At 42.1% G+C, this 13,216-nt stretch overlaps 1 protein-coding gene across 1 annotated transcript in view; it reads left to right on the top strand.

Annotated features, from left to right (window-relative positions):
* The first annotated feature begins 5,554 nt into the window (after positions 1–5,554).
* cdh13 (cadherin 13, H-cadherin (heart)) overlaps positions 5,555–13,216 on the top strand; it is a 971,374-nt gene continuing 963,712 nt past the window's right edge. The window contains exon 1 of the mRNA XM_080186753.1: positions 5,555–5,688. Within this exon, the coding sequence (XP_080042879.1) occupies positions 5,644–5,688 (45 nt within the window). The 5' untranslated portion in view covers positions 5,555–5,643. The remainder of the gene's footprint in view (positions 5,689–13,216) is intronic.

Raw genomic sequence — 13,216 nt, 5'->3', positions numbered from 1 at the left:
TTGACTGTGCACTACTGGGTAGGGCCCACTAATACTGCTTTAAATGCCTCCTTCAATGGTAAAATAGCAATGATTATTTTGCTGTTGTTCTGTGGTGGCTCTAGGGTCTGACAGGCACACACTATACAGTGCTATGACTCTGATTAGCATTCCGCACTGCTCATGTATGCTAAGTCCTCCTTGTGCATCATATATCCTTTTGGCCTGGTTTGGGAAACATAGTCCCCTCCCCCAACCCCCCTCCCCCCACCCCACTTCCCCCACCCACTTCTATCCCCAGTGATTCAAATCTGTTGCTGTCCTTAAAAACCCCATTGACTATATTCTCTTATGGGACTGCCATTATAAATTTTATAGCCATCTCTACAGAGTCTACATCCAGTCAGGTAATTACTAACTCACATCTAGCTCAGCAAATGTTAAGAAAGTTTAATTTATACAGGGAGCCAAAGAGATGTCAGGGAATGGTTCCAAATCTCAACTCCTCAATGTCAGACTCAACCTCATCCATCAGACCTCTGGCGAGATGATCGCACATCCTTTCACTTGGGCCTCAGCAGTCTTAATTATCCCTTCAACTACATGACTGAATGTTTGTAAGAGAACCTCATTCTGTAGGTCTACGGCAGTCAGTACCTACTTGGTTCCATAAGCTCCATACTGTGGTTCCGTCCCAATTTTAGTGATGACCCAGGAGGAATAGCTATTCATTTCAGACGCTTGTTCTGACTTGACTACTGCGTTTGTGCTTCCAAATCATCTCTCAATATCTCTTTCTATTGTAGGTCTGTGATTCAGAAGCAGTTCTGTAAGTATAATCATCAATGATCCTCTGCAAGTGGACTTTAGCTCATTTAATAATATTGAGATGATCATAACATGTAGAATATAAGATTTTTAATTACCTGGAAATATTAAAGGTTACCCCTAGGTAACTCCATATTGTGCATCATGCAGTCGAATATTAGCTTCCCAGCCATGACTTCATCCATTTGGGGGGATCTTTATCATGTTTGGATATTGGGTAGGTTTTTGACAACAGATACGAGGATTATGACATCTGATATCAACACAACCAAGTCTATCTATTACATGCATACGTAATTATTGACAATACTGGCCCTCAAGGCCAGGTTCTCACACAAAAGGGGGATGATTAGTCCATTCCACCATCAGGATTATTTAAGGACCAACCATCCACATTCACTTGCCAGGTTTGTGACATTGCATGAATATCTCCACAAATCAGGAATTGAATCGTATATCCTTTCAAACTGTAAATTACTCTGAGATTTTTTCAGTTCTTAGTCCCATCTTGGGGGTTTTATGAACAAGCCCTCTCGAATCACCACCCTATGAGAGGAGTAATAGTACCAGATTCCCAGACTATTCTCCTGTCCCATCCTTTCTCAGACTGTTCTCAACTTGAATCAGTGATTCGGATTGGCATGCCTGGTTTCTCTAAGGCATGGAAACCCGTATTCTTTGTCATAGCTCTTCCCCACAACAGTGTGATTACTTGCGTCCGATGACTGATAAAATATCCAGAAGTTACATTTCTTGGTCGATTCTCCTATTCGTCCAGTGGGTAATTCAACGAACTGTCTGGGGTGCAGGCAAGTATTGCCTTCCACATACACCGTCGGTGCTTCACAAGGTTTCATAAGCGTCACCAGAGTAAATAGGAGCCTGTAAAAGCATCAACATTGATCCCCACCAGTTAGGTGGTCGTTAGGTCTCTTTGGGTTCTCGTACATTTTTAGTTGAGTATAATACTTCCATTGACTTCCCATATTTGTATCAATGAATGCGCACATATCACCTGTCATTTCTTTGTACGGTCCATGCCACCGCAGTTGGAGACCATTACGCTCTGGTCCCATCTTTACCATTACCCATTACTCTATCATTTACCTGTAGTACTTCTGACTTTTTTTAAATTGTTGACATCTCTCCAAATCCTGTACTGCCTGTCAGTCTCTGACTTCTTTCTTAAAACTATGCTCTCTTGCTCCTTCACGTCTTGTCTTGTTGCTATTATTGATCACTTTCTTTATCTACCCTAGCCTTGGAATGGAATGCATGAAAAAGAATGGATTTTCTTGTTTTGACGCCAACTGCCTCTTCACATAATTTGTGTTAAATTCGAGTTATCTGTTACAAAAAAAAAATCCACCCTGCTTGGGTCAAAATAGGTCAATTTATCTGAACATATCTGACAATTCAAACCTTAAAATTTTGGAATTCCCAATTCCTGCAAAAATAAATACATTTTCATCTGTTAGTAGACAAGAGTTAATTCTCTGCTACTTTGCAGAGAAATGTTCTCAAATGGACGTCATTACAACATCACTCTTTTTTTGTTTTAATCTAACAGTGACACAGTCTGGGATTCATTTTAAAATTTTCTGTTTAAGAAGGGAAGGAGGCAGCAGACAGGAATGTATAGGCCAGTTAGCCTGACTTTGGTCATTGGCAAGATTTTAGAGTCCATTATTAAAAATGGGATTGCAGGGTACTTGGAAGTGCATGATAAAGTAGGACTGAGTCAGCATGACTTTGTCAAGGGGAGGTCATGTCTGACAAATCTGTTAGACTTCTTTGAGGAGGTAACAAGGAAGTTAGATAAAGGAGAACCATGGGCGTGATTTATTTAGATTTCCAGAAGACCTTTGACAAGGTGCTGCGTAAGAAACTGTTAAATAAGTGAAGTGTAAAGAGTAAGATCCTGGCATGGATAGAAGCTGACTGGCAGAAGGCAGAGACTGGGGATAAAGGGGTCTTTTTCAGAATGGCAGCTGGTGATTTATAGTGTGCCTCAGGGGTCACTGCTGGGACCACAACTTTTCACAATATACACTAACGATTTGGAGGAAGGAACTGAAGGCACTGTTGCCAAGTTTGCAGATGATTCAAAGGTATATAGAGGGACAGGTAGTATTGAGGAAGAGGTGGAGGGTGGGGGAGGGGGGTTGCTGCAGAAGGACTCGGAAAGGTTAGGAGTGTGGGCAAAGAAGTGGCATAGAGAATACAATGTGGAAAAGTGTGAAGTTATACACTTTGGAAGGAGGAATGGAGACATAGACTAGTTTCTAAATGGGAAAATGCTTAGGAAATCAGAAACACAAAGGGACTTGGGAGTCTTTGTTCAAGATTCTCTTAAGGTTAGAGTGCAGGTTCAGTCGGCAGTTAGGAAGGCAAATGTAATATTAGCATTCTTGTTGAGAGTGCTAGAATACAAGAGTAGGGATGTACTTCTGAGGCTGTATAAGGCTCTGGTCAGACCCCACTTGGAGTATTGTGAACAGTTTTGGGCCCCATGTGTAAGGAAGGATGTGCTGGCTTTGGAAAGGGTCCAGAGAAGGTTCACAAGAATGATCCCTGGAATAAAGAGCTTGTCGAATGAGGAACTGTTGAGGACTCTGGGTCTGTACTCATTGGAATTCAGAAGGATGAGGGGGGATCTTATTGAAATTTACAGGATTCTACAAGGGCTGGATAGAGTGGATGTAGAGAGGGAGTTTCTACTAGTAGGAAAAACTGGAACCAGAGGGCACAACCTCAGGCAGAAGGGACAATCCTTTAAAACAGAGATGAAGAGGAATTTCTTCAGCCAGAGAGCAGTGAATCTGTGGAACTCTTTGCCGCAGAAGGCTGTGGAGGCCAGCTCATTGACTGTCTTTAAGACAGAGATAGATAGGTTCTTGATTATTAAGGGGATCGAGGTTATGGGGAAAAGGCAGGAGATTGGGGATGAGAAAAACATCAGCCATGATTGAATGGCAGAACAGACTCAGCCTAATAGCAGAGCAGAACGGTCTAATTCTGCTCCTATGTCTTATGGTCTATTTTTATTTAGCAATCTCTTTTTTTAAACTCTTTTCCTCAGTATCCAATTCCTGAATTTTCCTTTTCATTGTGCCAATTCTATCAGGAATGAATCTTTTGACCTGATAAGATGTTTAACCCAAGATCAGTAAGACACAGGATTAGTTATAATCATTTCAAATATTTTAAATTTTAATTAACCCTATCAAATTAAAACTATCTAATTCTCTCATGGGTGAATTTAAAATCGCAATATCAGACAGAAATCGTTAAAGCTTGAAACATACAATCCACAAATATCATCTTACACAAGCAGAGAAGAACTGCAGGGGCTTTAAACAAAAATAAATAGAATGAATTTCATTCTGACATGGTTGAGGAAGGGGCAGGACTGTCAGCTTAATATTCTGGGCTATAGAATCTTCAGGCAAGACAACGGGGGTGGGGGGACCATATGAAAGAGGAGGTGGTATCCCATTATTGATCAAGGGTGGCACAGTGGTTAGTACTGCTACCTCACAGTGCCAGGGATGTGAGTTTGATTCCAGCCTTGGGTGACTGCCTGTGCAGAGTCTGCACATTCTCCCCATGTCTGTGTGGGTTACTGTTGCATGCTCTGGTTTCCTCCCACAGTCCAAAGATGTGCAGGTTAGGTGGATTGGCCATTCTAAATTGCCCCTTATTGTCCCAAGATGTGTAGGTTAGGAGGTAGAGTGGGGCAAATCCATGGGGCTAAGGGAATGGGGCCAGGGTTGGGCTTGGGTAAGATGCTCTGTTGGACGGTTGGTGCAGACTCAATGGGCTAAATGGCCTCCTTCTGCACTGTTGGGATTCTATGATTATGGAGTTAATTACTGCAATGAGGATGATCAGTTCCTTCACTGATGCCAAATAATGTTGGAGGTGCTTTATGATGAGAAAAACAACAACCTAGGTCACCTTTAATGTAATGAAACTTCACAAGGTTGTTTTACAGGAACATTGTAAAATGAGATCTTTCACTAAGCCATAGAGGAGATCAGGTCAGATCTCCAAAAGCCTGATCAAAGAGGTCAACCTTAAGAAGTACCCGTGGAGAAAAGTGAGGTAGAGAAATGGAGAGGTATGGGGAGGGAATGCTAGACTTTGGGGCCTAGACATCTGAAGGCACCGCCATCTAGATGGAGCAATGATTATTTGGAATACATTGCGCAAGAAGTCAGAACCAGAGAACCACAAGGTGACCCCTTGGATTGCTTTGGACATCCTAAGGGGCTGGAGAGGAATTTTCCAAAGTATTTCCCCACCCCCGAAATGTTTTTTTTGCTTCTCCGGGCTGGGTGGGGAGGTTGGAGTTACTCAGGAGGCTCCAGCTATGGTCTGGGACAGACTTGATGGACAAGTCTTGTTTGCCCCCCATTGCTTATGCCGTGCGGGCGACTTGAAATGACAGTTCCTCGCAACAGTTAAGGTCGATTGTCAGCCGCACCGTCCTGTGCGGCCAGAAGGGAAATCAAGCGGGCCAGCTAACACTAAATGTTCACCATAAATGTCCCAGGTGCTAAACGCATCTCTTCAGCGGTAAGAGCGTTAATATATTTCTCTCCCCCCCCCGCCCTTCCCTGAATTCTCACAGTGGTGCTTTTGTACGGAATCCTCTGAAAAGCCATTGGTTGGAGTCTCAAGTAGGCGCCCAGCGTTTTAGCGATGATGCTGCAGATCTATTTGAGAAGTTGGCTGGATTTCAAGCCAGCCTCAAGCTCGGCTGTATATAAAAATATGCACTCTGCTCGCCAGCGCATGAATGAAACCTACAGGAGCTTATAGGCGGCAGACATGGAGCACAAAACTCAACTAACGCTGGGTTTCCTTCTCGTTCAGGTAAGGAAAGACTATTCTAATACTTTGCAGTCCGTGCCATTCCTCATTCCCGCTCCCCCCTCTTCCTCCCCAATTATCCCAGAGAAAATACAGGAATTAAACCCGCGTGAGGCGGAATGCCCCCAGACTGAATAATGCAGGCTGGATTCTGACAGCCACTTTTAACACAACACGGTTTGAAGCGTCTCTTGTCTCTTTACACATCTGTAAGAATTCCGCCACTCTTTGCCGGGGAAATCTATTCCTGCTTAACCTGGATATTCCCTTTTCCAAATTCCAGCCCCCCCCTTCCCCACCACCTCCCTGGCGACAGGGAAAGGGTAAGGTGGGTGGAAGAGAAGTTCAATTAGACCCCAGATTCCAATATTGCGTTGCGATTTTCAACTCCCCTCAATTTCTAATAAACAGTGTGTTTTCACCCCCTCCACCCCCCAATTTTTGGCTGTGAAATTCCGGATGGATGAAATCATAGCGCCTGGAAAAGTGTAACGGATCCACTTGCAATATGACCTGCTGCCTCTGTCACTCAAAACACTGGAATGTTTTTGGGGGAATTAGTATTAAAGGGTGGAGGGGGAGAGAGTGAGAAAAAAAATCATATGGTGGGATAAACTTAATGTATAATTGCAGATGTGTGGTTTTGCTTAGTTGTGTTCTGGTGACTAATGCCTGGTTCTGGCGGATAAATTTGGGTTGTTATGTTAAGCTGGCGATCAAGGGGTTAACCAGCGGGGGGTGGGGGGAGAGGAGCTTACACTTTAGTAAGCCGAATGTGGGCACAGATATGTAGTTGTGTGTCTAAAATAGAGGAGATGGCAGATTGTGCACGGATAGCACGGCTCTGAGCTTCAACGTTTAACTGAATGCGTGACTTTAGCTAAATGAATAGCACGACTTCCATCCCATTCCACCTGCACCCGTGTTTTATCGGCTCGCAGCGCACTTCTGTCTTTGTTTCAAATCGATGACCTCTCCCCACTCTCCATCATTCCTTTAATTACATCAAATCAGTCACATACGCTGCACCACACCACTCACTTTCAGAAGTCCCCGGGGAAACTGACCAACAATTGATGCTGAAACCCTCATTTAAACAACTTGGCCATTTCCGTGGCGGGTATTTTTTTTAAAAAAAATACATGATGATGGCCACTGAATACAAGGTCTAAATTCCTCCCTTTTCCCTTCCTCTGTCAGAATTTCAAAAGACATTCTCCAACTGGTAGCATTTCACAGTGTGTCCAAACTCTGGGTGTGCCAAGCATTGGCACCAAGGTTTGGGTGAGTGGGTGGGGGGAAGGGAAGCTGTTTCTAACACCCACTCTCGGAGCAATGCGTCTCAGGTAGCCAACTTTACAGCTAAGCATGGTTCGGTCCCGGCAACCGACCCTCACCAAGTTGGTTTCCCGACTTTAGCGAGTGCAGAATGCCCCTAAAAACAAGGGGTCGCAACACATCTTAACTCTGCGTGAACTTTGGTTCATGTGTATTTAAATCTTCTCAGGAAGGAACCAGAATTCATTCACCCTGGTGCACCTCATCATTTCCCTTCGGAAGGAATACCACTTGAATGCAAACGCTGCTCTCCACCAGTGTACACCCAGTGCAGGGCGCAGTAGATATTCCGAGCTGTATGTGGAAATTGGGCTCTCAAACATGGTTAAAAATTCCATTTGCTGTCAGGAGATGGCGCAGGAGGTTATTTTGGGAATCTTTTGCTAACCAGTGCGTTGGTTCACTGTCGGGTCACAAGTCCTAATCAGGCATTTCAGGGAATGTTGTCCTTGTAGGATAAAATATTCCATTTGTGGGCGGTTTACGGGGCGAAGCAAAAAAAATTAAGGAACGTGCTGCGCGTTTAGCTAATTTAAAATACCTTCTGAAATCACGCTCTTGCCTTTCCAAAAGTTGTTCTTTGTACAAAGATTCACTTCAGGTGTCGGGAGTGTGTTAGGAATATAACAAAGAGCTTAATGACAGCGACAATGAATTATCTGTTGGGAATTAGCTAGAATGAAGGCAAATAGTTTGAGAAGCAGGATTTTAAATTCAAACACTTGCCAATACCTGTTGAGTGTTAGAAAATGTAAATTTAAAACTGTGGCTTTATCTGGTTTCTCCTAAGACATTTTGGTGCTGAATTATACATTCCTGAAATTATTACATGTGGAATTCTGTTTAATTTAGCAAGTTTCTTGCATTTTTGATTAAGCTGCTGTGTAAAGGCACATCAAGCTAGTTTATTTGGAATGTAGAGACAGGCCACACAGTCCAATTGATCTATGTCTGTGATTATGCACCAAGCCACCTCCCATCTCATCCTATCAGCAAATCTTTCTCTTCCTTTCCATGTGGTAATCCAGCTTCCCCTTAAATTCATCTGTTATTCACTTCAACAATTTCACACGGAAGCCGGTTTCACATTGTAATCACTCTCTGGGTGAAGATGTTTTTCCTGAATTCATTATGAGCAAACTAGGGTAGGAGACATGAGTGGAATAATGAACAGAATTTAATGATTTGAAAGAAAAAGTGATACTCCTGGTCCTTGCTTATTACGGACAGTTGTGGAACATTCTCATCTTCTACTTTCACACTAAGTCTTGCCATACATTCGGGACATTTGCTGTATCTGATTCAATCATAGAAACACTACAGTGCAGAAGGAGGCCCATCGAGTCTGCACGATGACAATCTCCCCTATCACCATAACCCCCCCATATTTACCCTGCTAATCCCTCTAACCTATGCATCCTGGGACATTAAGGGGCAATTTAGCATGGCCAATGCACCTAACCTGCACATCTTTGGATACTTCTGTTATCTTGAAACATACAGCACAGGAGGCTATTTGACCCATCATACCTGTACTGTCCCTTTTAACGAACTAGGCAATTATTCCCATTTATTCATTCACTTTGTTCATATCGCCCTGCAATTTTTTTTTCAAACATCTAAACTGCTTTAATACAAGGGTAGAAGAGCTACTTGCATTGGCTAAGTCTGTGGTAGCTCACTGTTGTCATTCATTTCCTAATGACAGCCTTTGATACTGGCTCATGCTGACAATGCTTAGATATAACTGACAATGGTGCTCCCTCTCTACATTATGGGAAATACCAGAGAGAGCATGTATGCTTGGAATTATATTGGAGCAGGCTGTGAGGGGTATTTGGAAAGTAGAGGATTCACAAGAAAGTAATCAGAAGATAATCAGCCAAGACCTCTGGTTCACACTGAAGGATGCTGGAGCAAAGCTTATAACATGGGCAAGTACTCTGAGGCCAGTGGCTTTGATGGTAGAGCTATGTAAGTCAGAAGATCATGGGAGCTGTCAACTGACTCGTAATCAAAAATACAACTCAACAAATTCACTGGTCTAGCCATTTCAACCATCAAAGTAATCTGACGAAGGGTCATCCTGACTTGAAATGTTGATTCTGTTCGCTCTGTACAGATGCTGTCAAACCTGCTGAGATTTTCCAGCATTTTCTGTTTGTGTTTCAGATTCCACCATCTGCAGGATTTTGCCTTTCCAAAGTGACCTAACTGGGTCCTATGATACATTTCTATGATGAGCAAGTAAAAGAGGAACTCCTAAATTTACACATGAACTGAATTGGCTTAATTTTTCTCTTTATCATATGTAAATTTTTATCTAGGTTGTCTTATCAGCCTCTCCATGTAGGCAACTGGATTGCTGGTCGAGACTCCAAGCTCAACAGTAATGAAGGTGCCCTGGCATGTTGAAATGCACCATTCCAGAAGAAATGACATAGCATATAGTAAGCTGAAAGCATGGCAGTTAATAACTATAACTCACAGCTAAAGTAAATGCCACATATGACGTGTTGTCATGTCTGTTTATATCGCAATATCAAGATGTTACCAATCGGATAGGCTGATAAAATTAGCTACTAGGATTCTTTTAACATTATATGAAACAACAGGCAATCCCAACAATATTCTCCTCAAATAAATTTCTTGTTATGTCAATTTGTTTTGGCATAAAGTATCACTTTTGTTTCTAAAAGCAATTGGTGAATGTTCATGGGAAACATCAATATACATTTCAGCAACTGAAATCAACAGAGCATAAAGAGGGTTGAAGGAATAAAAAATTTTTCAGTTACTGTAGGTAGCAAAATATTGATCACCTTTTCCTGTTTAAACTGCTTTGAATGTTGTGTGCACCAAGATGAGGCAAAGGCACAACCACATTTAAAAAAAAATCAGTAAATAGGATGAACAACACGTCAATAATGGAAATGGTTGGGAAACCAGGAATGTAACCCATGGTAAAACTGGGTGGACTGATCTGAGGAGTGTGAGTATAATGAATGTTAATGCTCAAATCAACAGTTATGTACAAATTAAGGCTCATAGAAACATAGAAAATAGAACCAGGAGTAGGCCATTCAGCCCTTTGAACCTACTCCATCATTCATTTTGATCATGACTGATCATCAAATTCAATATCCTTTCAAGAAAAGGCAATATCCTTCCCCCGATATTTCTTGATCCCTTTAGCCACAAGAGCTAGGCCTAATTCCTTTTTGAAATCACACAATGTTTTGGCCTCAGGTACTTTTTGCTAGTGAATCCCACAGATTCATCGCCCTCTGGGTGAAGGAATTTTTTTCTCACCTCCATCCTAAAAAGTTGACCCTTATCCTCCAAACTATGACGCCTAGTTCTGGACAACCTTCCCGCCCCACCACCACCACCACCATTGGGAACATTCTTTCTTCACCTACCCTTTCTAATCCTATTAGAATTTTACACGTTTCTTAATTTTCGTTGTTCTAGTTTCTATTCTAGTTTCAATGTTTTGTATTTGTATGAAAAAAATCTTTAAATGTTCTTAATTAATTGTTTAAAAATATAGTTGTACAGTCCACAGCTATTTCTGCACCTCATATGGTCCTATCCAATATTCCTATATTAGAGAACCTTCCTATTTCACAAGTCTTTACTCAAGCCATAAGAATTATTCTGAATAATGTTCTCAGCTCAGAACCAATTAGTCCTATGCTGTACTGAGATCACTGAAAATTAGGTCTGTCCTAAAAATCTTGACTTGGAGCCTCTATTGAGCAAAATGAAGAAACATTAATCTGATCAGTCACAATGGATGTTAACCCAAGTCCTTGCTGGAAAGGTAATTGAGCCAATCGATTGTCAGTCCTATGTAAGGCACAGCTTTGAAATAAAATGTTATATTTCATGCCATTCATCTGTAGCTCTAAGATTACAAACAGAACTTAATTGTTGCCCTGGAGGTTTCCTTTCTTTGTAATTCATGTACATACAATCTTCACAATATTTGTTTTGACATAATACACAATCGTTAATGAAGATATAATGAATGGATTTTAACATGATACATGTAAAAGCTTATTCTTTTGGAACCCCGGTTGTAAGTTGTTGACTCATAGAAATTGGATTGGGATTCTGCCTTTACCCATAAATATTAAGGTAGAATGTCACAAGGCCATTATTGAAATAGGAAGTTAAAATTTTGTTTATAGCTACAAACGACCGCTATGAATATTTAACCTAATGAAAAATCCCAAGATACTTCACAGAAGCATTTCTTTTTATTTATTCATGGTATGCGGGTATCGTGGGCTAGGCTAGCATATATTGCCTATCCCTAATTGCCCTTGAAGGTGGTGGTGAGGTGCCTGCTTGAACTGCTGCAGTTCAATTGGCATAAGTACACCCACAGTGCTGTAAGGGCGCGAGATCCAGGATTTTGACCCAGCGACAGTGAAGGAACAGTGATATAGCCAGTGGGATAGGACATACCCAAAGGACGTGATGGTAGATTCTGGAATGTTATCTGTAAGGTATGATTCCATGAGCTTGGCTGAGGGAGAGACTGAGGGATTTAGGGTTGTTTTCGTTGGAAAGAAGGCGGCTAAGAGGGGATCTTATTGAAACATATAAGATGATTAGAGGTTTAGATAGGGTGGATAGTGATAGCCTTTTTCCTTGGATGGAGGAAGCTAGCACGAGGGGGCATGGCTTTAAATTAAGGGGGGGTAGCTACAGGACGGATGTCAGGGGTAGGTTCTTTACTCAGCGGGTGGTGAGGGATTGGAATGCCCTGCCTGCTGCAGTTGTAAATGCGCCTAGTTTGGGGGCGTTTAAGAGATCTATGGATAGGTTTATGGACGAAAAGGGATTGGTATAGGCTAGTGGGTCATTGTTTTTGTAACTGGTCGGCGCAACATCGTGGGCCGAAGGGCCTGTTCTGCGCTGTAATGTTCTATGTTCTATGTTACTTAACTAGGCTGTGAGACTGTTCTCCTGAATTTGCACAAGCTCCCAATAGTGAGGAGGACTTTGCAGGGTTGACAGGGCTAAGATTGCCGTTATATCTGGTGTCAAGGTCGATGCCATGGGTTCACCCAGCTTCATTCCTAATCCAATTTTCATTAGATGTTTGTTACAACTGAATGGCTTGCCAGGACATTTCATTAGATCTGGAGTCACATGTAGGCCAGACCAGGTGCAGATGGCAGATTTCCAGAAGGATATTAGTGAAGCAATGGCCAATGGTCTCTTAGTCATCATTAGTTTTTTAATTCCAGATTTTTTTTTAATTGAATTTATATTTCAATACCTACCATGGTGGGATTCGAATCAGGGTTACTAGAGCATTACCCTAGGATCTCTGGGCTATTAGTCCAGTGACAATACCATCACACCACCCCATTATAACACAAGCTATGATACTGAGCCCCATAAGGACTTATTAGATCAGATGATCAAAAGTTTCATCAAAAAAGTAGGTTTTGGGTAGTGAATTGAAGAAAGTGAGTTAGAGAGCTGCAGGAAAGGAATTCCAGAGCTTGGGCAACTGAAGGCACAGTCACCAATGGTGGATTGATTATTATTAGGAATATGCATGAGGCCAGAAATAGAGGTGTGCAGATATCTTGGACGGCTGTGTGGCTGGAAGAGGTCACAGAGATGAGGAGGGACGAGGGATTTGAAAACAAGGATGAGAATTTTTAAAAATGGGAGCCATTGCTCATGATTGAGGATGGGTAGTAGAGGAATGGGACTTATTACAAGTTAATTCATGGGCAGCAGAGTTTTGGATGACCTAAAGTTACGGAGTGCAGAATGTGGGAGACCAGCCAGGAGTACATTGGATTGTCAAGTCCAGTGGTAACAAAGGTATGGAAGCAGGTTTCAGCAGCAGATGTGTTGAGGCCGGGTGATGTCAGGCAATGTTATGGAGGTGGAAACAGAGAGTCTTATTGATGGCAGAAACATGAGGTTGGAAGCTCGTCTTGGGATCAAGACACCAAGATTGTGAACAGCCTGGCCTAATCCTGGACAGTCACTAAAGAGAGGCATGAAATTAATAGTTAGTGAATGGTGTTTGGAGTGGGAACCGAAAAGAATGACTTCAGCCTTCACTCCCAATATTAAATCGGAGGAAATGTTTGCTCATCTGGTACTGGATGTCAGATAAGCAGTCTGAATATTTTGCAACAATGCAGGAGTTGAG

Source organism: Carcharhinus amblyrhynchos, chromosome 4 (genome assembly GCF_965287045.1).
Source record: "Carcharhinus amblyrhynchos chromosome 4, sCarAmb.v2.hapA, whole genome shotgun sequence".
NCBI lineage: Eukaryota > Metazoa > Chordata > Chondrichthyes > Carcharhiniformes > Carcharhinidae > Carcharhinus > Carcharhinus amblyrhynchos.
This window is presented reverse-complemented; position numbering and strand designations above follow the sequence as displayed.